We start from the raw sequence: 25,295 nt of genomic DNA on the forward strand, positions 1-25,295 counted from the left end.
GGGAGGAGGTGGGGGGGGAAYCAAATACTACTTACTGCTTTCTTCTTTCCATAGTACATTAGTAATTTAACTAGATAACCTCTTAACAATACTAAGTCAAGATAACTTCAGGAGAAATTATCTTTTTTTGATTAATGTGAAAGATGTATTAATTCTTCTAGTTCTATGAAGTGTAGTGATCAATCAGGTTTTCAGACAATTTGGTAGGAAACAAATCCTCTTTACCCAGCTATTCTGGGTTCTCACACACCTTCCTCCCAAGCAAATTACAGAACAAATTTCGGACGGGAGGAGACGAAGAGCAGTAATTTATGAAAACACAGTACACCATAATTTTGCCATTTTTCTGCAATAAGGATGGCAAATGATTCATGGGGAAAAATGAAATATATTTCACTGTCAGTTCAATAGATCTAAGATTTACAGCTTCTTGACTTGGACAGGAAAAATTCAGCTTGCATAAAAATGAATTGCAAATCAGTTAATTGTAGATATGCAAAAAAAAAAATCTTTGTGCTTCAGTGAGACAAACTAAGCAACAATTTAGAAGGGAGCAGACGAGAGGAGGCAGAGCCGCGCTGGCTCGGGGAGGGCTGGGGAGAGGGAATGCCTGCTTCGTAAAGGACCTTCGACTCGGCTCACGCTCATTCGACTCCCCTCCGCTTGTGTCAGTTTTACTGATCAAGCTAATTACATTTACATCAGTTAGACAAACAGATTACGGTATCTTGGTAAGACAGAACCAAATTTGCCTTATTTAGTTAAATAMAGCCTATCAAGAAGAACTAGTGACACATACCCAGCTAGAGCACTATCCTCTTGCAGATATCTGAACTGGGGCTGTTCGTTAGCTCGCTGTCAGGAGGAATACATTACTTTCAGGGAAATGCCCCACCATACCATGTGTTCAGAGCTACACCAAGAATGCTAACAGTTGCCACTGAATAAAAATAACCTAACCTGCTGAAGTACAGGGGTTAACACAGCTCCAGCCTGCCAGGCTGCACCGCGCGCTCTCGGGCTGCAGTGGTTCGGTGAAGAYGGACAAAGCACCGTGGCTGCTGCTGACGTTTGCTTAGGGTCAAGTTCAGTTAAGTGCACAATTAAAATTTCCCAAATTTTTGCAGAAACTGGTCCCTCTGCTCATAACCAACAGGATAATCTAATACATATAATAGTCCTTGCAGAAGACAGTTGCAGAAAAAATCCCAGTAAGAAAAAGGCTTGCTCAAGAGAGCAGCATTAATCTCTGGCTTTATTTGCAATATATGAAGAGGAGGGATTACCCTAGCAAATGCTTACAGCCATGGCATCTTCAGAGTGAAGAAAGTATTGATTTTGAAATGAAGTCTATAACCTCCTTGTCACAGTACCTGTGTACACGCTTTGTGCATGTCAAAGCTTCTGTATCAGGATGCACACATTCACAGCTTGGGCAGGGGAGGAATTAAGGGAAGGACGACTAAAACCTTGAGAGAGAACACACCTAAAAATAAGACCGACCTTTCATTTCAATAAGGAAAAAAACAATGCTTATTTAGGAGCAAAGATTCATCCTTGYTGAAGGCTGCTTTCCCTCTTCAACAGATGCAATCAGTTCATATTTGACATGGGAACCACCCAGTTCAAGCATCAATCCTTAAATATTAATGTTGCTATGATATTCCAAATCATATTTCTAAACAGGCCACAGTGAGCAAGTGAACATAAGTTGCAATAAATCTGAATTCCTAGCATTCAATGAAGAAATCATACAAAGCAAGGGAACCCAGTCCCAAAATACCGTTCTGGAAAAACTAGTTATTTCAATGGGAGTTTTGTCTCGAGTAACAAATTCAGGATCACGCCCCAAGGCAATTTTAGTGCTGCAAAATATTTGAGACAGAAATGATTACAGCAAATGTTTCCTGACATATTACTTACACACCACAGATTATATAAAATTCATAATCTTTGTAATTATACTCTGGAGGTATCAGTCCTGTTTATTTCCCTGTGTGTGGGATACAAGGAGGGGAGTTACTCTGGCTGCACATACACAACCTCTGTATTCAGCAAAGCTAAACTGCAGTTGTGGAGTATCCCTATTACACATGTAAATTAAAACCTATAAAATAATATGGAGATTATAAAATTTGTGTTAAAACTGATAACAGCTTTACTGATTTACTGACAATGAAAATATATAGCATTTTTTCTGTCAGAACATTAATCAACACATGGCAACCCTGGACTAACTTGACATGTAAAATGATCAAAATGGATTATGTAATCTTTTCCATTCATTTCTATTGATTTTAGTTATGATAAAATTCATCAGTGTGCAAAGGAACACTTGGCCTGGATTTTGTTGGGAGAAAAAAAAATACCCATCACAATAGGCTGGTTGTAATTTTAGTATGAGACTGCAGTACAGAATACCTTCCCCCGTATGTCACCAGGGAAAGCATACAGCTTGTGCTTCCCGAGAATGTTAAATACTGTATTAACTCCTCATTTTCACTCTTAAACCATGAATTGCTAAATTCTGAACTGAAATGGCAACATATAGACAAAAATATGTCACGTCTTATTAAAAAGCATTTATTTTGCACCTTTATTTTAAACTTTTTCAAAGCTAACCAAAGTTATTTCTGTAACCATCGTAACACCAAGGTGCCAGTGAATGAACCATTTTTAATCAGTTTTATTGATTCATGCTTTTGCCTCTTATTCAGTTAAAAACAAGGCACATTAAATACATCCTCTTATTGCTCTAAAAATGCATGCAGCTCTTTCTGTATATCAAAAGTAATAAATAGCAGCAGTAAAACACCTAGACAGTTATAAAAATGACAAGCCTCAAACACAGCATTTAACAATTCAATCTAGAACAATAACCTAACAAAATACGTAAGTGCCACATGTGTAAGAACATGCAGTGTGTACATACACACACCCCACACCACTAGTAGGCTACAGATGATTAAAAACCCCCCTACACCTCCAAAAATCTCAACTCCCACCTCAAAATTGCAATAATATTTTTCCATGTAGGATCAGTAAATGTAGGACAGTCATATTTTACAACAGACTTAACAGTACACTCACATGGAAAAAAAAGAAAAATAAACTTTTTAGAAAACAAATGTAGGGTGATTAAATAAGTAGCTCTGATTTTTTTTCACATATGGATTTAACTGTTTTAACTAACATATGCAATATTCTCTTTCTATACAAAGTAGTTAAACAAGATCTTGCTGCCATAACAAAAAAAAAAAAGAGAGAGAGAGAGAGAGAGAGAAAAGAAAAGCAGAGAACCGTAAAGTGCTGAAGACACAAGGCAAATCCATTCCAGAGGACATACACATAACCAAAAAAATCCCAGCATCACATTCCGTATGCACCACTACCAAAAAAAAAAAAAAAAMMWWMMMMMMRRAAAAAAAAACACACAACCACACACAGCAGCAACATCCCCCCCGACACACAAAGAGCACACCGTGTACAAAGCAGAAAATACTGGCTTTACAGAGAAACTTGCATTAACAGTGCTGTTTACAGAGGAGTGAAGGACAATTTTTCTTTTTTCTTTTAAACCATACCAAACATATTAAATACAAGTGTTTTCTTTCCTTGGCCTGGAAAAGCTTCCATGTCGCCCTTTTTTTTTTTTTTTTGAATTATTAATAACAGAATCTTAACGCTCCTCCCCCCTTACCTTGCTCACTGAACCAAAATAACCTGTGCATTGTACATTCATTTCCCTCCAATTCTGTAATAAGTGTAGAGTCTGGTTTTGTGTTCTTTACTTTTATTTGCAGAGGGTTTTTGAAGTGTGAACCTGTGCCAAACATTTAGATACTTTATCTGAAAATACTGGAATATGTTTCAAAAGGAGAAGTTAATAGGACCACAGAAACGAACTCCTTTTGTTCATAAAATAAATCCCTACATTGTCAAGTGTGTGCAAAGCCTCATTCAAATAGGCGGTGCCTAACGTGCACCGGACTCAAAGCAAGGGAAGTCGGATCCTCCTAGCATGAGCGGCCTTTCAGCACAAGGCAAATTAATAAAAAACAAAACACAACAACACACACACACCCTAGCAAACAAAACCACTTGAAAGGCATTTTACCTGAGATTTCTTAAGGACTGCCTGCCCTCTCTGCTGAAGATCTTACTAGCTGTCTGGACTGAGAGAAATAGAGAGATTAGAATAGATTCTGTTTACAGAATTGTAAATGAGGCTTACCTACTCCCGTTTTTAGAGCTYGACTGTTTTTCAAATGTTGTTTGTTTTGTTTAAAAGACTGTTGCCCCAGCCCCCAAAAGATCTGTACTTATTAGTATCATACAACATACCGATATTCCTCAGCACTGCTATTTTGTGTATGCATATATTTTCCCTTTAAAAATTTGAAGGTAATCCTTGCTGTGCATTACTGTACTGCTCTACCCCATCAGTGAAAGAGGTGACATCAGTTAAAATTCATCAGATTTTATACAAGTAGAAATTCTCTCACCTTATTGCTGAGGCTTCAGGTTTGAAATGTAAAATGGTATTTATACTCAAAGAATACAAAAGAATGAGAAATTCATTAATCACATTGTTTTTTCCTTTCCCTTTGTTGCTCTATATTAGCAGAAATCTTCCATCTGATCTTGATCCTAGCCGATTTAACAAAACAAAGGCAAATATTCAGACGTAACATTGTTGAAAACAGCTCAAATTAGTGGTCTTAGTTTTTTTTTTTTTTTTTTTCTTTTTATCTTTATATTCATCTGCTGAAAAATAGCCCTTTCACTTTTCTACAAAAAACTACTGGAACACAAAATAAATTTCACTATTTCACTTTGTATTTGAGAATTTTGTAAATAAATTAAGATTGTTATACTATCAAAAACTGTCATATTTTACGTATCACTAGTACTTGTCCAAAATTGGAAACAGTGCAGAACACCTCAGAGCATAAACCATCACTTGCTAGACAATGTAATTTATTAAAGGAAGCTTATTTTCACACACACAGGAGAAAGGAAAGTTCTCCTCCCGCTCCCCCTTTAACATCAAAATTGTAAGTTATGGGTGATAAAGCAGGATTCTGTCTAGTCTTGTAGTTTTCCAGCTTCATACTGCTGCTATTTTTGTCTAGCCAAGTATCGATACCACTGAAATACAGCACTGGAAAGAGCAAAAGGAACCACCCTGGAAGGTTCTGTAAATAGTCATGACAACTCCTCAGCATAACAGTTACCTGAGGAGGTTTTCGGGTTTTTGTGTGCCTTGTGATACTACCCAGAACTCCAGAACATCAGCTTTCCCTCTTGCTCTTTTCCGAGGAGGGCAGATCAGCAGCTTTCAAACAGTCGGTTTTGCACGTTTGCAGAATTCCATGCAGCGCTCTCTAAAGTGGGGATTTGCCTCCTAACCATCGTTTTCTTTGAAGGTAAAGGTGATGGACAAGTTAGTGAACAAGGCTGCACGTTCCCGGCCCGCGAACCTTCCCAGGCCGTATTCCCGAACCCTCGCTAACGAACCGCGTCTAAAGCGGACCCACTCCAGAAGGCCACGTACTGGGAGGAGTATTAGGAACTGTACAGAAAACCATTAATAAGGAAAACAAATGCACCAACATATTTTCTGTAAGGGCTACGCTGACGGACAGACACAAGTCACCCCGGACGAGCAGAGCCGGTGGGAAGCACTGGAATGTGTTTGCGCCCCGGGAGGCGGCYGCGGCAGCCGCCCGCGGGCTGCTCAGACTCACAGTCCGCCGCCGCTCCGGTCCACGGGAATCACCGCCCTCCGACCCAGGTTCTCTTCGGCAGTCTTCATGAGGACAGCCAGGCGGCTCCCGGAGACGCGGCCCTTCTGAATCGCGCTCATGAGCTTAAAGAAACAACGTTTGCAGCACTGTTAACGCACTTGCGAGAGAGAGCACACGGCAGAAGCAGCAGCCCTTCGCGGGGCGGACGGCAGGACGGCCGCKACCGGCAGCGGTCCCTCCGCGCGGCGTCCGCAGGGGCCCCGGGGCCAAGCGGCAGCGCACAAACCCGCGCTGCCAGGGACCCCCCAGCTGTCCYGCCGGCGCGCTGCCGGCGGCAGGAACCAGCAGCTCCAGGGAGCGACGTCCTCGCGAGCTCCTCCRTGCTCTCCGGCAACATCCGCACGCGACTTGCCCAGGCACAGGCGGCAGGAAAAGTATCAAATATGACCGACTGGGAAGCAACGGTGCAGGCAGCCACCAACACTGGGCTTCAACATCAGTTAATAAAGTAGGATACCCCATCTACTCCTAGTTTGTTTTTTGGGTTTTTTTTAAATGATCTGAAAGTAGCTAGACAGAGTAAGGAGAACATGCTTCCCAATTTACCAACGACCCTGGCTATAGCCTTTTTCATTCAACTGCCCTGCRGTGTAGAGAGCGTGTACTTGACTTCCACTATTCTTTCAAATCCAAATTCCTTTATAGACTTTAAAAACTAATTTGCCTTTAAGTCCTTGAAACTGGACTCAGCTCTACCTTAATGAACACAGACGACTGCTAAGATTTTAGCTAAATTCTTCTTTATCCCATGGATAAAATGAGCATTAGACCTGAAATTACACGCAGTCAGCTTGTAAAAGACTAATATGGAAAGCAATCAGCACTTTAAAAAAATGCAATTTCTTACTCCCATTGAGCGCTAAGAATCCTCCAGGTTTCTGCCCTTCTGTAGGGTGTTGTCTGGAGATGACTGCCTGGGAGGGGCAGGGCACAGGACGGGGCCCGGTACCGTCTCCCAGCGCGCGGACCCGGCCTTCGCCCTCGTCTCCCTCCCCACGGCCCAGTGACGCCCGCTGACAAGCACCGGGGCTCTACGAGGACAGGCGTTGCCACCGCTTCCCCCCGCTCTGCTCCGCAACCTGCCCCACCGCCAGCCCCGTGTCTCGCTTAGCTCTTCGGCAGGGGCTGCAGCTCGTGCCGAACCGAGCGGGCCGGACGCCCGCGGGTCCCGCCACCCCCGCCCAGCTGGCTGAGCCTTCTGCTCGGCCACGCAAAAACGCGAGTTTGATGCGCAGATCTGCCAGAATCCCAAAGGAAACACGGCACTGCAAAAAGGTCTCCTCCCGATGTAACAGACTTCTTTTACTTCTACGTACTGGTTTCAAATGTTTCCCTCTTTTTCCGGAGCAGAAACAATGGCAGCACAAGGCTCCTGTAAATAAGCCTTAAGCAAAAATAATCACCCCTTAAGACTTTCACTGACGCACAAGCACTGTTAAAACTCTGCATCGCTCCCAGCGCGGAAACGCTGCAAGGTTGCACCACCTGAGTAACAGACTGATGCAACAGACTGACGATCAGATGCAGAAGAGTTCTTCTGCTGAGCTGTAGAAATACTACATACAAAGCAAGAGACCGGGGCTGCTTTGTACAATATTAATACCTGCGGAAAAATTGCTCAAACTTAAAATCAGAATGACTTGTTTGTGATAAACACTGATTGATTCAGCTCATTTTCTATTTGTGAAACACCTGTAAGGGTTAGTCTCTCTGCTGAGAACAGCTCCTGCAAGACCATTATTTTAGTTGCACTGGCAATCTGCAATTGGTTGAATGAAACCACTTGGCATTGCTCTGCTCCCCACCCTGGTACAACATGTTCCTATATTCTAATATAAACGTCCACAAATATTTGCACACAGCTTTCCACAAGCATTCTGACGGTAAAATGTAATTACTTGAAAGTTTTCAGAAAGCAAACACAAAAGTATTGGGAACTGACTTAACAGATCCATTAAAAAAATTAAACAAACATTTAATGTATTTTGTTCCTTCCATGGCAACCTCCTGTTAATTTTATTACCACACTTCCTACTTAACACTTGGCTGCACAGCAGCTCCCTGTGTGCTGCTGTCTACTTCCATAGGAAGAAAATGCATATGCACAAACGATCCAGTTATTGCAGTGCATCAGTAGTTTTAAATATGCATATTACATCGTGAAATGCATAGGAGAAGCTACTGGCCAGTGAGTTACAAAATTTTTTAAAAGTGTAAACACTGAAAATAGCAAAGTAGCAATTTGTCATTTATATTTTAGAAATATTCCTGTCTCTAATGAGACAATTCAGAGTAAAACAAAACCTAGAAACCCACCAAAAACATGCAGCAGGCATAATTTGTAGTAGCTTTGARTTCTTAACCACAGTGTATCCAAACTAACCAAATTAGAGTTCAACACAGCCATTACAGTAAATGGTTCTTTTTCCAATTAAAGTTTTCATATGCAAAGGGACATAGCCAGAAAACCACCTGTGATTTTCTTATTTAAATTCATAAGCATAAGCTCCCAAAGCCAKTGTTTCTCCCTCTTGCTCTCCCCCTACCCTTTTTTTAAAATGCATTTTACTCACACAGCTAAACCACTGCATTTTAGGCAAATAAATACTCCTTTTTTGTAATGCTGGACACAACCTGTGAAAATTTTCTGCATTTAGATTCAACAATGCTCTTATCTACAGCTCATCTCAAGAGAGACAATTACCATTTCCTCTGCCTTGATCTTGTTTGTTTAACTTGACACAGTGAAGAAAGGGCTGACATTGACCAAAATCCCCAGCATTAATTTATCTCATGTTCGGCATTCATCATTGCCACCATGCAGGAAAGACATGGCAGTCACTTGAAATACCTGACCAAAAAAGACTCTACAAAAACAAAACTGGCTGGCAACAAACTSCTCATGTAAGGGGAGCTGAGCAAACACACATTTTAGTAGCACCTTTGATTTTTTTGTTTTAAAGCCTTGCAAACAGAAGACGTATGGGTTGCTAATGTACTATCTTTCACACAAACTGAGGTACTTTTAGTTAATCCAGARGTTAAAATAGGATAACACAGACTAGATAAGCTTCAACAACAAACTTGTATTTCCTCATTCTCTAKTACTTACTTAACTATTTTGAATATTTTAACCACTTATTAGGCTCACATAAACGTCAATGTACGTAACTGTGCRATACATCTTTAAATAGGCAATTGCCTCATTTTGACTTGACTTAAACAACATTTCTACATTAGAAAGTCAAATTCAGGTAGATTTTCCAAACAGGGCCTATTCTTTGGGTCTTGTAAGACTGATGTCTGCACAGGAAAAATCCTTGTGTTTCAAAGTTGCTCAAGGATGGCTGCCTGTCAGTCACTTTTGTCTCATGATCTGGCAAACAGCATTAAGACTACCCAAGTGTCACTCCCCTCTTCTCCAACCCACCCTTCAGCAAAAGCAGGGACGGGGGGGAGGGAATAAATAAACCCATGTCCATGCCTTTGTTCATTCAAGCTACTGCTCTCATTACAAAGAAGCACCTACCTGCAAAAACTCATTGAGCTCAACCTGTCCGTTTTTGTTCAGATCTACTTCATTTAGAATATCATGAAGTGCATTTTCATCAATCTGAACACTGATGCTCTAGATAAAAAAAAAATCTCACTGGATTATTCAGCACACTGCAATTTAGCTGAGAGCTTTAAAAAGGAAAAATAAAAGAACATAAGAAAATGTTACCTCCAAGACACGTTGGACATCCAGTATRGTAATAAACCCTTTCTTGTCCTTGTCAAACATATGAAATCGCTTCTTGTATCTGCAAGTTAAGGATTATCAGTGCAAAAAATCTGACAGGAATTAATTCCTAACACCACAGGGAAGTCTGCTTCTGCTTTACTTACCTTTCAATATCTGAAGGCACTAGACTGATTTCAGAGCTGTCTGTTAATTGATCAGATTTAACTTTGTAGCCCATTTCATAATATAGAAACTTCTTAGCAGCTTCAAGTTCTTCCTACATCAGGAAAGAAAAACTGTCTCTGTTTCTGAGGAATAACAAGTTTAAATAATTATTTTTAATGTAGTATTTTATTAGTTCCTTCCACCTAACTAAAATTTATATGAGGTCCAAAAACTAAGCAGATGGTAGCTGAAAAGTATCTAAAAAATAGTTACATAAATTTTTTAGTCTTTTTAGTCTTGAAGAAASGTAGAAGTCTTTACTAGACTTGAAAATTGCATTAGGACACATGTACTGTGTAAACACATTTAGGATCCTATCATGACTTCAGTCACACACGCTGTTTGTACTCATATCAAGAACCACCGTATCTATGAAATATCATTTAATTGATAGCTGGTACCTTAGCACRATGTTTCTCTTAACTATCTCAAATCAGCAAAAATCAGGAGAATCAACACTGGGCARGTTCTTGATGCTTTAAACTGCATTTTTCACAGTAGTAAAATTAAGTTACTACTGGAGAGTTCAGTGCAAGCTCCTCTGTGGCCAGTATTAAAAAATGATAAAGCTCTCCAATACATAATGTACTGTAGAGCGCACAGTTCTTTTCTACAGCTATATGTACAAACACTGCTCTAAGAGAGGCACAAGCATCTGCTACAAAAATCATCAGCATGAGAAGTTCACACCAGATTACAAAAAAGTATGAGTATACTGAGTAATAGCTGCACTAACAATAAGAAATTCCTAGGTGCATACACACACCCCCCCCCCCCACATTAAGCTGAAGACCTTAACTAGCAAAAGACTTGTTCTTTTAGGCATATTAGGACACCACCTAAGCTATTCAGGACTACCCTCACGTATTTCAACATAAGCATTCAATTAGCTTTGAAGTCCCATATCAAAAAGACTTAGATTTAACAGTCCTATCATAGCTAAAATCAAGAAATACATTCCAAATATGCATGGAATTGCCTTGTAACTCAAGTTGTAAGAAAAAGAAGTAAAAATATTTTTTAAAGCCACCCACAGAATCATAGTAAAAATGCAGCATTTCAAGATGGCCCAAGTCTGGTTATAGAAACAACACTCAGTATCAGGGGCGAAGGGGGTATTTAGCCTCATCCAAACCCAAGATTTTTCCAGAAGACTGCCCTGGGGATACACAGGGAACGCACCAGAGAGACAGGGCCTTGCTGGCATTAGGGTTCCTGCATGAGCTGCTCTGTAAGCCACACAGGGACTTGCAGCACCTGTCGGTTTTCTTTGCTACAGCCTACTGTGAGAAGTGCTGCCCAACYCCACAACAGTTAGGGCTGCCTATGCAACTGTATCATCACACTGGTTTCAAAATTTTTTCTTTTTTTTTAAACTTTGGAAACTTCACATTTTCTAATTATCATTATGGAAGGATTGACATAGCTTTGTCTAACACGATAAATTAGTACATGAGCAAGCTGCATTGCGTGAGGGCAAAACACCTCTCTAATTTTGGTCAAACACCTCTGACTGTGAGGTTGCTCAACAGAGACACACAAAGCAACATAGCTCACAACTGGAAGCTGACAACTGACATGACGGTATCCTTCTCTTTATGCATTCCTCTAGGGAGGCTTCAGGTCACTGCAGGTCCTCTGCCTGGCAGTATTCAGACGAGCTCCCTTCAGAATCTTAATGAAAAGACTAATTGGCTAAAAGGTATCATAAACGAGCAAAGGGAAACTTTCTATTCCTTTCGGAGTGGAAGAATTATGTGAGCATTCATAGGCCCCGTCTACTTTAACGGAGCAAAAGAAGTTGCAATCCACACATCCCACTTAGATACAGCACTTGCTGTACTTTCTTTCTTCCACTATACTCTATATGACATTGAAAGTGCAGTCTTTAATATTCTGGACATTCATCTTTTGTGATAAAAACAGAAAGACAGGATGATCGGCAAATTATGCGGTAAGTCAGAAGTGATAGGATTCGTTTCAGTAAACAGGGTATCTACATCTAAGGTAGTTTCCCAAAGTTCTCCAGACAGTTTGTGGAGATCTAAATGTGCGTGTAGGATTCAACTCAATGCATCAAAGCAGATGCTTTCATCTAGGATGAGTCATCTGATCAAACTCAACTACAGAGGAGGTGTACAGAGATTAGCTTAGATATAGCTGGCTACACTACCAACACTGTAACTAAAACAGGATGAGTCCCACACTGTTTATTTGAGCACAAAGCCACTGGGGGAACAGGAAGTTAGGACTGACTCTACAGTTTAGGCAAAAGAATTGTAGCATCACTTTACAAAGGACACAGCAGACAGAATAGCTGAGCTTGGAAGGAACCTGAAGAGATCATCTAGTCCAAGTCTCTGCTCAAACAGGGTCACCTAGAGCATGTTGCACAGGACCGTATCCAGGCAGGCTTTGAATATTTCCAGAAAAGGAGACTCCACAACTACTCTGGGCAACCTGTTCCAGGGCTCTGTCACTCTCACAGGGAAGAAGTTCTTCCTCATATTCAGATGGAACTTCCTATGGTTCAGTTTGTGCCCAGTACCCATTGTCCTGTTGGCTGGGCACCACTGAAAAGAGTTTGTCCCCRTCCCCTTGACACCCTCCCTTCAGGTACTTGTACACACTGATCAGATCCCCCCTCAGTCTTCTCCTCCCCAGGCTGAAGAGGCCCAGCTCTCGCAGCCGTTCCTCATGGGGCAGGTGCTCCAGCCCTCTGATCATCTTTGTAGCCCTACKCTGGACTCTCTCCAGTAGCTCCATGTCTCTCTCATACTGGAGAACCCAAAATCGGACACAGTACCCGAGATGAGGTACCCCAGTACCCCAGGGCTGAGTAGAGGGGCAGGATCACCTCCCTCGACCTGCCGGCAACACTCTTCCTGATGCACCCCGGGATGCTGTTGGCCCTCTGGGCCACAAGGGCAAATTGGAAGGAAGAAGTGACACATGAAAAATTTAAGATTCTCCTTCTTTTCCAAGACGGGCCTGTTGAAAAATGTTACTGTGAAAAAAATATCTGAACAAGAATAAGCTAATAATGCCAGGTTTGCTTTCATTTTTTAAATTAGGGAACACCAGGATACAGATCTTCACTTCCCCCATCCACCCCCAGCCAACATAAATTCAGTTGATAGCTATTCTGATAAAGTCTTTCATWCTGAAATATGCCAAGGGAATTATTCTTGCAGGAAGAAAGCATCATTTGAAGTTTTCCATTCAACTGATTTAGATTGTTAACACGGAAACTACTTAAGAGAAACAAAACAGTTTCAGATGAAAAATGCCCTTTGTACCTTTTTTTTCTGCTCACTCCAGTTAAGTTCTTTCCCCATTATATCTACAATTCTTGGCAAAGCTTCCTCAGCAGCCTGCACATTCAGGAAGGCCAAGCGCGTACGGCGGGAAATCATATCCACTGCAGTACGTGCATACTCTTTTACACCATATACAACCTAGAACAGTAGAAGATTAAAAAAAAACAAAAATTTTTAATAACAGTTGAGCATTGTAATGAGTTATTTCATAGGAAGGTAAAACAACAGAAGGCAATGGCAAATGGGATGAAAAAGTAAACAGGAACATTACCTGGAAATGATTTTTAGCATCACAAATTGCATCACTGGTTAAACTAACGAAATAAAAAAACTAGCTGTATGCTGCTCTACATATATGCCACCAAGAGAAATATTAGGCAAACTCCTTTCTCGTTAGAGCATTTTAAAAAATGCATCTGGGATCAAACATGGCTGTGTATGCACRCATGCGTGTGCACGCATGTCCTTGAAGGGGAAAAAACAAAACAGGATAAAGAAGAAATCAGAATTTCTATCGCATTTTACAGAACTTCATACGTATTTTTTAACATCCCAGAATCAGACCTCAAAGGAAAGTACTTTTGAAGAGGTTTTACAGAGAGACAAACTAATCTAGAACCTGCTTCTTTTCTGAAAAAGCAATTAAAGAGCACTATGTAGCTTTTCCACATACCTCAGCTTCAATATAAGGAAATTCAGATACAAGACGTTTCCCAACAATAGGCCATCTCTTTCCTGTAACTTGGGCTATTTTTGCCACCTCAAAAGCCTTGTCACCATATGTAGAAGCTAGATGCTGAGCCACCTATAGAATTGAAAGCAAACACAGTATTCTTTCAAAAGCGTGCCAAATATATGCAAGTTTTTCTTGTCAATTGTCTCATCACCGATAACAAATAGGGTGAGGAGGATATTAGGTTTTGATTGTGTGGGAGGAAACTACTTGTGTTGTGAATGCTTAGACCAGCACTAACACTACTACAAATGTGTCAACGTGACTAATGATGCTTCARCTCTCTTCTACTATGTTGTGATCACATCTGAAGCATAGATTTGCTTGGGCTTGAAGGGCAAGAGACCCTGGCTTGTCATATGCGTTTAGAAGCTGGAAACAACTTTAAGATTATGAAGAGAAGGAAAAAATGGCATACAATGTCTGAGAAAAGCATAATTACTAGAACTTATTTCTTAAACTATCCTTTCCCTGGCCAGGTCTTATCTGATTTAACAGCTATTTGTACAAGTTATTCTGGTAGTAGAGTAAAYGGAGGGAAAAAAGAAAAACAAAGAAACACACTCCAACACAGAAGCCTCAGAGCATGAACAGAAAGATCAACAACTCACCTCACTTTCAAGTCCATAGTCTTGGACTAACCTAATGTAGAGAGTAGGACTCCAGTACTCAGCCCCTTCCAGTTGCAATCCAACAGTCCTACTGGAACCCGCATTGAGACCATGAGACTGAATAGCAGCATCGATAGTGTCCTGTGCCATGGCACGGTAGGTTGTCCACTTCCCACCTGTGAGCAACACATTTACTTATTTGTGAAAATTAGGAGAAATATGTATAGTGCATGCCAGCTTCATACTTTATCTCATTATTCTTACTAGACTTACTCCAAACAAGACAGTCACGCTACCACTGACAGATCATTATTAAGTACAGGAATGTGAAGGACTACCCTGTAAGAACATTAAAGTTTTGAGTACAATTCATTGGGGAAGCCCAGCAAAGCTTTAYTTAAAATGACCCTCCAGTACCTGCTATTGTAACAAGGCCACTGTCACTGATAGAAACAATATGATTGCGGCATATTGACTGAGTGTCTTTAGAGTTGGGGTCCGTGACCAGAGGACGAATGCCACTCCATGCTGCCAGCACGTCTCCTCTTCTCACTGTCAAGAGCCAAAGAATAGCCAAAGATTTTTAGGAACTAATTCCTGTTTACCTCATATTCCTCTTATATTCTTTGTGGGATTACCTACAAGTAGATTCTCAGTGTGAAACAAGAACTGCACCACACCATGCTTGTTGGCTGAGCAACTCAAAAAGAGAGAAGAGAAGTAAAAAATGGCATGGCCCTGATCCGCATCAATAATATCTTTTCTCTACCTGAAAACAGAGAAGTCACTGAGAGAGGTCCATTTTACACTGTGGATAAAAATTCGACAGACTGGAGATAGTCTGAGAATTGATCCACTATGAGATTAAACTCAAACTTGCTCATCAACTCAAAAAAAACAAAACAAGAAAAACCCCTGACCCCAGAACAACCCCCACTCTAGCACCAAAGCTTCTCCTTGTTTGCTTTTATTGACAGAACTGTCATTATATTGCATTTTGGAATCTCAGATAAAGCTTGTTCTGCAAGAGCCTAACACCTTGCTTTAAGGACCTCAAAGTTCTTTTTAAATACAGTAAGCTATTTTCCTGGATTTTCCTCTTGAAAAATGATCTTTATCCACAGCCTTTACTAGAAATGTAATTACACATACACACAAGAAGAGCTTTTATCAGTAGTGTTCCAGTAGCCTGTACCAAATCTCCAATTCCAGTCAAACCTCCAGCACTTGTAACTGCACAAAATCCCCAAAGTGCCCAGCTGACTTRTCAAAAACAACTCACTACAAGTCCACTTTTTCCCTACACAAATACCTCTTTTGGGATCTGGCTTCCTATCCTTAATGGTACTTCAGAAACTGTTTCCCATTCTACAATAAACCTGACCAAAAGGCTTTCCCACCTCTGGCCCACAGATGCTATTTCCTTTGCTTCTTGTTTGTTATCTCTAAAGCCAATCCTAACTTTTCAGTAGAGTAACAGGAATAAAATCTGAAGGCATCAAGCAATAAAAACAGAAAGCCCTTRACAGTTGTAGGAAGATACTCTAGCCTCTGAAAGTTGATATTTATTTATTTTAAATAAAACATGGGACCAATAGAGAATTTAATGAATTTAATTTTGTTGCTTATTAAATTTACAATAGAAAAATTGACCAATTTGCTTTATAGTGAAGCCTTCAGAACATCTTTTACTATAACTTTCAAATAACTGATAATGAAAAAAATCAATAACAGGGTGTAAAAATATCCCCTAAAGAACACAAAATAGATTTCAGAAATCAATGGTGCTCTGCCAGCATGTTTAACCTGCCAAAATGAAGTGTTAATCACAGAAATAAGATACCATATTACGTTTATAAACTAATGAAACTAGAAAAAGCAGCATGCGTGACACTATAATTAAACAGTTGGAACACATCCAAGCCTGTGTAAGTTGATAACCCTGGCACTGTCTCTGGCAGCAAAAAGGCAGGTCTGCAGTGAGTTGATATGGCCAGCACAGCTGTTAATTCAATAACAGGCAATCTATAAACACTGCTAATTGCATATGTGAAAAACAGCGTGCACCTAGGTAGGTCTCCTTCTAGAGCATTAAATACTTCATAATGTACTTCTGTAAAATCCCTTACAAAATTTCTGCCTTACTCACAGTCTAACTCAGTCTAAGCTACCTGTCCGGCCTATCACAGTTATTTATATTGACTTCTGCATAGGAAACTTAAAAACTGTCTTTAGAAAATGTACTATTAACTTTATACAAAATAGAGCCATCAATTACCCACTTTAGGGAAGAATAAACAAGTAATCTAGTATTTCAAACCTCTGAATAGTAAGCTTCCCACATCTAGGGTGGAAGATGCTGTAATGTTCCTGACAAGAAGAGTGCTTCTCAGATTTATTTTAACGCTGCTACTACAAAAGAAATCTAAGAGTAAAACAGCTTTCACAGAACCATTTAAAAATCTCACTATGACAGAAACTGAATGGCTCAAAGACATAGCAATGAGATACAAAGTCTCTCATCTTTAAACCAACACCCTGAATCCAAATGGGCCAGTGTCTTGCAACAAATGAGCCAGTGTTCAGGTTCAGCTACTGAGCGGAACAGCCATCATCAAATGACATGTATAAATTATTTTACCTATTATACTGCCCTCTCCAACTGAAAACTGGCACTACRAGATATTTACCAGCTCAAGAAAAGTAAATATTAAAAACAAAGTACTTGGAAAAACAGACACAAAGAAACGGGAAAAGTCAAAACAACTCTTCTTTCAAGGAGAGTAAGTGAATGGTTTGATGTACTTGTGTTGATGTATGACTGAGCTGTCCCACTTCTACAAAAAGGCCATTTGCAACCCAGAAAGACCAGACTTGGCTGTGCAGCTTAGACAGTGTCAGTTAGTTGAAAGGTATATGGAATCTAGATGTTCTGCTATCGACTGATTTCCATTTAAGCAGTCCAAGCAGTACAGGTATATCCAGATGCACAAGATCCAGATGCGCAAGAACTAGTTATCACAGTTGCGTAAAACTTTAGACAAGCAGCATTTACTTGCACTGAAACCCTGCAGACTCATGAGTACCCTTCCAGTGAAAAACACAGTGACACGGTTTACCTTCGACATCACAACTAAGGTAGTTGCGCACTTCACTTAAAATAAAGTTTATATCTTCTTCTGTTGGTATCGGGTGGGAAGTAACATCAGTTGGGCTGTCTGTGGTCCCTGCTATTGTCATCTTCTCCCACGGCAGGAAGAAAATCACTCTRCCATCACTGGTGGCTGGGTCAAGCAGACCCATGTTATCAGGGCTGAAATGGAGAACAGACATTTAAAACAAATCGAGCATCATTAGAATGAGTGTGAGGAGTCTGTTCTTATACACCTCGTGCCGCTAATAAAAGTATTAGGGTATTACTTTTGTTCTGAGGTCTAAAGCTTAAGAAGCGATCACCTATTATTTTGTAAGTTGCCATAACCCAGTTTTAAAAAGCAGTCCCAGAAGTTTTGAGGAACAAAAGCCTTTTAACTTTCAGATGTTACTGGAATTTATTTCCTAAATGAGTTTGCAGGCCACTTCTTTAGATCAAGCAATCAGGCCTCTGGCGCTTTGCATCTCCATTCACTCTTGGAAGTCTTGCTCTCACAAATTTAAACACAAAAATCTGTAAATTTTAAAACAGCATTAACRTGAAGGTAGTATTATGGAGCGAAGGAAAGATAAGCCCCAAAAGTGTGGTTTAATTAAAAGCCGGGGGAGGGGGAGGAGACAAACAGACTCAGTAGGATGAATAACAAACAGTAATTTCAGTAGTTCTCTGTATAAGAAATTAACTTAAATATCATTTTTCCAGTATAACTTAAAAAAAAAATCCACATGCACAAAGGAAAACAAAATTGTATCTCATTTAAAAGTTTTATTTATATTTCAGGGAAAAAAAGGTTTCTTTACGAACTTGAACAGAGTAGACAGTTTTTATATCCACTTGTTCATTCATTTTTATTTAAAGAAAAGACACTGATTTTCATTTATAAGGACTTCTAGTTCCTGAAAAACATTTGCAGTCTGCTTAGGAGTCCTCAGGTTCTGCATCTATTCCTGATAATGGTCATGATAGGAGGTATATTTTTAGACTCTAGCAAGAGCCACCAGAGGGAAATAAGTCAATGGACTCAAGTAACTAACACTATAAGCTGAAAGTAGACAAAGAACTGGTTGGATATGGATTACTTGTTTAAGTCAACTACACTGAATCAGTCATTATTTCATTTTTAGGAATTCTAAACTGATTACTGAAGATAAGTTTTCAATATCTGGAAAGGCTAGAAGAGAAGCTGAAAATTTCATATATAGCATGTATATTAGAATATTTTTTAGATGATATTTATAGAATGCTTAAGCATACAGTTGGAGAAGTACAATTTAATAGGGGAAGTCAACACATCTGTGAAAGGTAAATCACGTCAGACAAATCATTACTTTCTAAAATGAAAAAACTATTGATTTAGAGACAGGAAACTGGAGATTTAATATACAGTATCAGAATAGTCAGAAAACTTTAGAACAGATACTTTGTCAGAAGTACGAATAAAATTTTTAAATGCAATTTAGGTAAAAAAGTTTAAAACATGAGAAAGAAACAGTAGAAACTTGAAGACAGCTTTCACCTACGAAACAAAGCGTTTACAAAGCAAATGATACTGAAATGCTGAAGAAAGGATGAAACTGAGTCTTCCATACATCAATTAATTAATTAATGACTACTGGCTATCCTAGGAAGATCTCTCTCAATCTCCCATTGCTATGTTCATTTTCATCTTGTATAAATACCTGAAAAGCCACTGAAAGAAATTTATTAAGGAATGGATGCCACTGTAGTACAGGCTATAAGAGTAACTAGTCATTGCAAGATTTCTCTGTTAATCTTAGAAGACTTATTAAAATGGGTAAGTTATGGATTGCGAACTTTAATATGAAGTGTAAAGCGATGCCTTTACCTACGAAATTTAAAGTAGCCAATACAAATTGTCTTAAGAGTATAGTACAGATGGGTTTGAAGTGACTGTCAGCAGAACAAACATCAAGATACTTTGCCCTTTGTGAGCCTAATGATAAAACTATAATAAGATATTTAAGAGATGGTTTAAAACAATTGGATTTGTTTGGAACATAATATGTACTTTTACATATGGTTCCTTTTCAGAAAGGGAGTGAAGAAATTTATACAGAATTGAAGAATATATACAGAATATATGACAAATGAGGAAAGAAATTTGAAAATAGAGTATATTTTATGGTCTCATATATAAACTGTGTAGCTGCAAAATTAAATAAAATGATTTAACTGGAGAACAGATCAGAACTGTCAAGCTTGAACTCAGTAAGTGGTAGACTTCAGAATATAACTTTTTTTTTTTTTTTTAAACAGACAGCAGGAGAGAGATATGGAAGACTGCTAGTTGAGGTATTTGACCAAAGCATCACAAATGCAATTAAATAGGAAACAGGAGACTTTCAAGACAGCAGAACTAAGGTTTACCACATAAGTGCAGCTTTAAAAGTGTTATTAATTTGAAATGCACACTGGATAGTAAAATTCCAGAAAGACTGAAAACATCTGAAGTTTGTCAGAAGAGTTTAAAAAGTACTGCATACATATACATATTTCAGGCAGAAAGTGCACAAAGGTAACTGAAATCCCCCACTCCATCTTCCTCATTTTGGCAGGAAAAAAAATTATGAAGTGCATATAGTATGATATACTTAAGTGATAGGTAGTGAAAGAGACTAACTGCAGCTACTAGAATAGATGTGTGCCTATACTATAAATAGAGTAAGAGTGATACTATGACTATTAATGAAGAACGTAAAAAGGTAGAAATCCTGTGGGAAATAAACGCATTGTTAACATCAGCTATGTTAATAAATGCATTGTTAACTATGCTTAGATCAAAATATCTACCTGTTTGTTATAAAACTTTCATTGTGTGAGCTTAGGCCAAGAGGATGCAAGGAAATGACAAACTTACTCTTTCAGGAATATTCACCTGGCACCATAAGCACACACTTGATACAACAGTACAATAAATAACATTAGTATTTTTTTTATTTAGCAGACAGTTCCTCAGTTTAGCTATCCTACTTAAAGGAAATTCAGTGTGGTTTTATCTGATCAGCAGTACTGTGGAGGCAGTATGTRGGCAGATACTATTTTACAAGAAAAGTAATGCCCACATGCTGACATACACTGGGGAACGAGAACAAGACTTCTCCAGATTTCCAATTAAAATTATTAGGTTATTATACAATAACCTGATTAACCAAATAATAACCAAATTAGAGCTATCATGTATATCAAGTCATCTTCTCTTTGAATCTGCATAGCAATTCAAAGTTTAGAAATTTCTACTTTGTACAATTACACGTAATTTTGCACAGTACGCAACAACTCATTTCTCCTGCTTGCTACTGCTTCAGGACAAGTATCAAGTCATTTTGCTATATTTCAGGTGGAAAACACATAGGAAAGAACAGAATGCAAGAGTGATTTTTACACTAGACCAAGAAAAGGCCTCAATTTTACAGTCCATGGGTCACGTCCTATTGGGATAACCCAGGCAAAAGCAACAGGTGCACTGGAAGTCTAAATTTATATTCACATAATGCTGCAATGGTCACATGGAAGGCATTATTATTTCTATAAGTGGATCGTATCAACAGAATTGGGATAAGTCTATAAATTCTGAATTTCCATTAGAATGCTAATGACTTCAGAAACCACAGGTAATATTTGAACTTCAACTTAGAAGTCTTATTTGGTGGAAAGGGATTTGGTTTAGCAGCACCAAGCAAGAAAAAGGCAAAAGGAATCTGCACAGGACATGTTCACAGAATGCCACAGAAACGTGTTCTTGAACGGGGTCAGCAGGGGGAGGTAAGTCCTCTCTACCAAAAGCAAGTATGGGTGAGAGGACTCACGTCCAYAACCATGTCAGAATTTAAGACTGAGGGCTCAAAATTGCTGGAACTTTACTTCCTTAGGCTGACCTACAGGCAGTTGAATACAGCTTCTTCACAAAATTCCACAAAGGGAAGACATCAAATTTGAYATTGCTATCTTCGAAGAAGAAAAAAACACCACACTTACTTGGAAATACAGCAGAATTCATCAAGTAAAGAATTTGATGTGAACAGCAGCATTACTGACTTCACGGATTTGATCCCATTTACAGAGAAATTGGTTTAGATTACAAAAGATTAATTCCTGCTAACAATATCAGAAACCTCCTTACCTGTTTTTGTCCCTAATCTTTATATCTTATATACATAAATCTCCATAATTGTTTCCCTCATACAGAACAATACTCCTCCCAACCTCAGTTTTAGATGTTCCCTGCTGCTTTCCTTCAATGTTAAGATTTAGCTAAATTACGTTCTTTAGAACTAATTTCTATATCATATAGAAAATATGCTGTATCCATATTTATTATGACTGGAGTCATAATATAGCATCATATTAGTGGCAAAACTTAATGGSAGATGGTCATATTTAAGACAAGAAAAGATTTTTATATGAAGGTGGCAACCCCTCTAGAAGGTTTTACATGCTGTTTGTGTTCTAAAGGGGCTCTAACAAGCAGTCAGTACACTCAGCTGTAAAACTCATTATTCCAACAGGAATCTTTCACAAATCAGTAGCCAGTGTTCTGCCTAAACCCTCTTCTACTTCGGCAAGAGTTTTGCCTTGATGAGCTTTAAGTAAGAACTGCAAGAGTTGGGCTGTTTCTGAATAAACAAAATTGTTATTCTAATAGGCACAGTGCCAGAATCTTTTCTTGAAAGAGCAAAGCATGCATTCGAGACTACCGTAAAAACTGCAAATCCATCTCCGCAGCCTTATTTATTACAGACACCAGCAGAGATCRTTACAAATGGTTTAGGCTTTGAATATCGTTACCTGTAATAACCAGGCATGACAATATGCACGCCCGCACTTGGCTGACAGATGTTTGGTACTTCCTGATCATCCATTTTGCGCACAGAGTCTGTGAAAGGTCCTGTAGCATTGATAACACATTTGGCTTTGACATCAAATTCCTGCCCTGTGAAAGAAAACAGTATCAATCACATACACCATTTGTTTTCCTGCTCACTGACACTCGCAATTATTAATCTATCTATGAGTTTAACCTACTGTAAAGTATGCTGTGTTTGTCTGAACAGAACAGCTGGAATTACTTCTTAAAAATTAACAGTCTTCACTTAACACCAGGTTTGAAAGAAAATTCTTTGCAGCAGAACTCCATTTCATCTGCAAAGCCAGGGCACTAACCTGGGCAGAGTAAGAATTTTTTAGCTGATAGCTGCCTCTCAAAGAAGAGACATTTCAGTCAACTCTTGAACTTGGTAAATGGTATTATTACTGTTCAGCACATAGCATTTTACAATGTCATCTTTGCTTGACAGAAGGGTTTGGATGTAAAGCTTAGTCTACCCTGCCAAAGCACTAGGATTTGAGTGAAAACCTGACAGAAGTTAAAGATGATTGACACTAATGGCATGCCACTGCACTCTGGGAAGACGTCTTCCTTGTCAGTTAATTGATATTTGCAAACATCTGTGTTCCCGTGCCTCCTTCGTTTTCCCATTTCCACGTTTCCTTAATGCAAGCGACGTGCCCGCCGAGGAGCTGAGCTCTYGTGCTCGCGCAGAGCGGGGCGCCGCCCCGGCAGGGACTCCGAGGCAGCCCGCCGAGCCGCGGGACGCGGCGGCGCGCTCGGCCCGCTCCCGGAGGCGCCCGGGGACGGGGCCCGGACGGGGCCGGGACCGAGGCCCGGCGCTCTCGGGCACGCACCTGTCAGGACGTCCCTGCAGCGGGCCCCGCGCACGCGCTGCCGGCCGCTCCGCGGGTCCGTGCTCTTGAGCAGGCGCAGCACTTCAGTGTAATTGGCTGTGGCAGCGCCGTACCTGGCAGCAGTGAGGGCGATGGCGAGGTTCATTCGTGCGTCGTTGTGCTGTCCTGCAGCGGGGACAGAAGCAGGGGAAGGACACGAGTCACCTCCAGCCACTGACTCGCGCCATGGAAGTGTGTCAGAACCGATCTGTCACATCTGTCCCTGTCACACTGAATATACGTGATGGCTGGTCAGGTCTAACAAGGATTATTTAAAGACACATCGTCTCGCCCACCGCAGAGCTGCTATTCCAGCGGCAGAAAAACGCAACTGCGCTTCCCCACGCGGGTATTTGCAGGGACTGTACAACATCCCGTGTGTTATGAAATTAAGAACCAGTACTAATTCACCTCCAATTTCAGAACAGAAAGCCATTTTTTCCGCCCCTCTTTTGTGTAGCCATGCTGCAGTTTTCTTCCAGTATCCGAGTATTTGGCAGTCTCGCTAGTATTAGCGGCCCCTATTAGCAAATGCAGTACACAACATCACAAAGTCCAAGAAATGATCTTTCACTGAGGAAGCACAAGATTCTTGTGCTAAACTATCAGTTTTCTGTAACAGATTTTATATGCATTTTCACTTCACACTATACAACATAAAACYATCAAAAAAGAGAAATAAGCAGACAAGAATTAATGAAGGATTCTTAACATATATCATTAAAGATTTATTACTGAAATTCTCTTGTTAAAGAAAACGAAGAGAGAGGCAGAGGGACCATGAGGGGAAGATGATTAATTACTTTAAAATACTGGCTTCACCTGAGACTTTTCCTATTTATTATTGCCACTGAAGTTAAAATCCTGGATGCTGGCTAGAAAGAATTACTCTACATTGAAATGGCCAGGTTCTGTGTGTCCTGAATAATTAATTTACAAAAGGGCTAAACTTCCTGAGCTATGATTCACTTTCCCACATGTCTGGGTTGGTTCTATCAAAGATAATACTGATAATGTGATGAATTTGTAATAGATATTGTTGTTGATTTATGTTGCCAGCATTCCAAACATTTAGTATAAATGGTTTATGTAAAATTTGGTCCTTCTGATTCTGTCTGTGCCATCTTGAACCACCACGCAAATAATCCGTTACTAGCTAAAAGGGCAAAGTTATAAAGATGGGATCAATGGCCTTGCAGGCTCCACTTCCCCTCCCCAAGCGCCTCATTCTAACACAGCTGAGATGATACAGTGCAATCAGTCACCAACTCCAAAAAAAAGTTATGCTAAGTGTACAAAAACGGTAACATGATAAAGCATCGATGAAGAAACAAACAGTAACTCCAGTTCAACTAACCAAACAATRCCCGGAATAAACTACAGAAAAGAACAGCAGAACAACTGAGCAAGATGTCAGGAAGAGCTGCAGACGCTCCATCACAGAAGATGCGTAAGACTAAACAACCATCTGTCAGAAGTGGCAGGCAAATCATTAAATAAATGCATCAACGTTTATGCTGCAGTAGTGTCAAGGAATGGATAAAATGACCTTATGAGGTCCACCTCAAACCTTAAGGTTTTAATGAAGGCTTGAGAGCATGTACAGCATCTCATGTGCAACGAGAGCACTAGATGGAGGAAGGATACAGGGGCAGGGGAAGAACAAATAGCTATGAGCTGCATTACAGCAGCTGCTTCCAATTACTGCAGAATACAGCATATAAATTAAAATAATTCAGAAAATAAGCCTTTAGTTCATAATCAAAAGCACTCAAAAGCACTCAGAAGTGGGATGTTCTGGAAACATCCCTCTTTATTCTCCTCCTTTATCTGGAGGACTCAGAAGCCTGACTCACAGCATGCTGTAAATCCTGGCTTTACCAGACRAGAAATCCAGCACAACAGAAACGCTGCCCTAACATAGATGCCATCTATTTATGAATGAAACCCTGAATTACCTGTTCAAGTGCAGTAAA

The 25,295-nt window shown here is 39.8% G+C and overlaps 1 protein-coding gene across 3 annotated transcripts in view; it reads right to left on the bottom strand.

Moving 5' to 3' along the window:
* Positions 1-2,562: 2,562 nt before the first annotated feature.
* The window catches only part of GPD2 (glycerol-3-phosphate dehydrogenase 2), a 61,739-nt gene continuing 39,006 nt past the window's right edge, over positions 2,563-25,295 (bottom strand). For all 3 annotated transcript variants that reach the window (XM_085304333.1, XM_085304334.1, XM_085304337.1), the window contains exons 7-17: positions 23,281-23,445; positions 22,384-22,528; positions 17,543-17,736; positions 14,841-14,975; positions 14,424-14,599; positions 13,753-13,884; positions 13,059-13,217; positions 9,699-9,811; positions 9,535-9,613; positions 9,340-9,438; positions 2,563-5,872 (exon numbers count right to left, since the gene is read on the bottom strand). In XM_085304333.1, the coding sequence (XP_085160459.1) occupies positions 5,747-5,872; positions 9,340-9,438; positions 9,535-9,613; positions 9,699-9,811; positions 13,059-13,217; positions 13,753-13,884; positions 14,424-14,599; positions 14,841-14,975; positions 17,543-17,736; positions 22,384-22,528; positions 23,281-23,445 (1,523 nt within the window). In that variant the 3' untranslated portion in view covers positions 2,563-5,746. The remainder of the gene's footprint in view (positions 5,873-9,339; positions 9,439-9,534; positions 9,614-9,698; positions 9,812-13,058; positions 13,218-13,752; positions 13,885-14,423; positions 14,600-14,840; positions 14,976-17,542; positions 17,737-22,383; positions 22,529-23,280; positions 23,446-25,295) is intronic.

The sequence above is a fragment of the Rhea americana genome, unplaced genomic scaffold (genome assembly GCF_003343005.1).
Source record: "Rhea americana isolate MKP2758 unplaced genomic scaffold, rheAme1 scaffold_206, whole genome shotgun sequence".
Taxonomy (NCBI): domain Eukaryota; kingdom Metazoa; phylum Chordata; class Aves; order Rheiformes; family Rheidae; genus Rhea; species Rhea americana.